The following is a 3,019-nucleotide window of genomic DNA, read 5'->3' as shown; positions in this document are numbered from 1 at the left end:
AAAATATTTTTAAAATCATAATTAACTCGTAAATATTAAATATAATATTTACCAACCTACTCGTTCGAATTTGGTGGCCCCGAAACCACTGTTCCGATCAACCCTAAAAAAAACGGGCTGTTACACATTTAAAATTTAATCTTTTTATTTTTTATTTTGAAAATTTATTCCTTTTACTCTTTTAGTTTAATAATTCAAGTTCAATACACTGTCGTAGGACTAACATTACATGGATGAAAAGTCTATTTAAGTAAAAAAAATTGGTGGATATGTGATTGTAAGGTTTTCGATTCTAAATATGAGATTGTAAAGATTTTCAGTACTATTTTAGAGAAGTAGAGTGAAAGTCAATTTTTTTTTCTTACGTGGCTTTCATGCGGTTTTAAATTGGCCACATGAGTATTTTTTTATTTTAAAAATACTAAAAAATCTAATAAAATGGAGAAATTATTTTATGGACTCTTTTCACCACATCATCCATGGTCCTTTCTCAATTATTTAATGAAATTTCAGCATTTTTTTCTATGTCATTAACATGTAATCTTGGTAAATTTTTATCAAGAACCCAGAACACAAAATCCCGATCTCTGAACCTTAAACTCAGAATCTGAAACCTGAATCTTGAATCTCAAACACTAAACTATAAACCATAAACTCAAAACCCCAAACTCAATACTTGAACCTCGAACCATAAACTCTAAACCCAAAACTTGAAACCCAAAATTTAAAACCTTGAACTCAGGATTTAAGATTCAAGGTTCGGGTTCAAATTTAACATTTTAATAAATAATGATCATAAATTTCAACTAATGCTTGAATATATAGAAAAGATAAATATTGAAACCAATACTTCAGAAAATATCAAAAAAAAAATGTAAGGTCGCTTTATATAAAAGAAAAATGAGTGTATATGAAAATTTGATGGCATTTTGAATGTGATTGTGTCATTTAATGTCAAAACTTTTTGAAACTGAGGAACTTATTATATACACAATCTGGGATTTGTGGATACACCCTGAAATCCTGGACCCATGTTTAGCTGATGCAAAAGTTGTACCACAGGATTGCATTTTTTAATGTATTTATATACATAAGTAACATAATTTTATGGAAAAAAGAATTCACATTTGAATAACATAACATTATTAAACTTTTATTTAATGATATTTTAAGTAATATAGTTTTTTTGTTCGAAATGTAACTGTACGAACGGTATCGATACAAAATTTACTTAATTTTAAGTAGTTGGATTATGAGAAGCTTAAAGTTTTGCTCAAATTTTTTAGTCAAATATGGTAAGTGATGGTTGCACAAGTTTAATGTAAACATCGAGATATATAATTATTGATGTCAGTTGAGTCGAGTGATAAAGAGTTTGATATTTTTAAAGTAAAACATTGAATTCGAATTTTGTAATTAAAAAAAGTATTAGCAAACATCATTTTGGAACATTTTAAAGAAATTCACTCCATCGTCTTGAAAGAAACTTCCATAGAAACTTTATGATCTAACATATTACAAGACAATTTTGCATCAAACCTTGTTCTACTTCAAAAGCATGCCCCCTACCAAAATAGAAAATAATAACAAAAATCTACATTTCTACTATTTTTATCTTTCACGTTATTCCGATTCTTCATTTTTCTTAAAAAATATTCGTATTTAATACGTACTCGAATCCGAATAACGTTTTTTTTAGCCCCTGCAATGATCTGGCCTGTCTTGTTCTTCAAAAACAGGAATGTTAGAAGCTGACAAAGAATAATATCCAACTTCACCTACAATCTTAGTTGAGGCCATCATCTTTTGAGCTTGAGATCGTTTGCAATGTGCAATGGCTCCTTGAATTGGATTCTCGATTTCCGTATTAACGCTGCTGCTTCGTTTAAGAAACTGCAGGTAGGGAAACCCGTTTGAGCCATTCGAGTTTGAAGAAGAAGAAGACGATGATGATGATGATGATGAAGAAGTGGAAGACTTGTTCGTCAAAGAATAACCTTTCGTAGCCGCCATCGAGAACGATCTCCTATGACGATTACTATTACCATTACCGTCGCTATTGTCAACTAACTTCCCTTTGTCCGCATTATTTCGCTTTTTCGGTTTCGAAACCGTAGTTTGATTGCCATCTTTAGCCGCGGCGGATGATTCATCCGTGCAACCTGATTTTCCAAACAAGGCTTTGAGGTAAGCTCTCGAAGCCTTCAACTTTGAGCTGAGCTTGAGTTTTTTAGTCCAAGACTTCTTCGGGTTCTCATCGAAACATCGACTAACTTCCGTCTCGGTCGAGTACTCGTAGAACAACGACATCGACGAGTACTCATCCGGGTTCAGCTCTCTACTAACATAACACGAGTCACAAGGCGAGATATTGCAGGATTCAAACGGAGTGCTCGTCGAAGTCGGTGTCGTAACAGTAGTGGTTAATGGTGTGCCATACGCTTCTTCAGCCACACAATTGTTGAAGTCACCATAACCCGAACCCGAAAATTGAAGCAGATGTGGAGGAAGATGAAGGGGAAGAAGCTTCCCGTTGTAAAAAAGTTCATCAGCTGGGGAACTTGTGGGTTCCTTTTCAATGGAAATTGAAGACATTTGGAATTCAAATTCCCTTGAATTCCTTGAATTTGTGAAATAATTGGAAAATGAAGTGATTTCCATGTCAATATATTCATCATCTTCTTCATTCTCAATGAAGCTCATTGCCGTATATTTTTTTTAATGCAAAGTTTTTTTGAGGGTTTGGAAAGAAAGAGAGCTCATTCCACTTTTTATAAGCAAGAAAAATAACCGCTTGGTACGACTAATTTTCAGTAAAAGAATTAAATTAAATATGGGGTAAGGAAATAAAAATTATTTTATGGATACTTTTCATCACGAGAAAAGATTGTATGAAACTGTGATTCCACGTCATGCTTTTTTAATGAGGGAATGACAAATCAAATTTTTCCTTCTAATTTTTAGTATTTTTAATTAGATTGTTTAATTTGTCATTCTCCTATTGGAAAGTGATAAGGAT

General features: G+C 32.4%; 1 protein-coding gene across 1 annotated transcript; it reads right to left on the bottom strand.

Annotated features, from left to right (window-relative positions):
* Positions 1-1,474: 1,474 nt before the first annotated feature.
* Positions 1,475-2,763, bottom strand: LOC107897767 (probable membrane-associated kinase regulator 4). The gene has a single exon (XM_016823336.2). It carries the CDS (start codon positions 2,701-2,703, stop codon positions 1,696-1,698), a length of 1,008 nt encoding a protein of 335 aa, XP_016678825.1. The 5' UTR covers positions 2,704-2,763; the 3' UTR covers positions 1,475-1,695.
* Between the last annotated feature and the right edge of the window lie 256 nt (positions 2,764-3,019).

This window comes from Gossypium hirsutum, chromosome A10 (genome assembly GCF_007990345.1).
Source record: "Gossypium hirsutum isolate 1008001.06 chromosome A10, Gossypium_hirsutum_v2.1, whole genome shotgun sequence".
Lineage (NCBI taxonomy): Eukaryota > Viridiplantae > Streptophyta > Magnoliopsida > Malvales > Malvaceae > Gossypium > Gossypium hirsutum.
This window is presented reverse-complemented; position numbering and strand designations above follow the sequence as displayed.

Coding starts and splice junctions, on each gene's coding strand:
- LOC107897767 (XM_016823336.2), bottom strand. CDS start 2,703: ATGAGCTTCATTGAGAATGAAGAAGATGATGAATATATTGACATGGAA.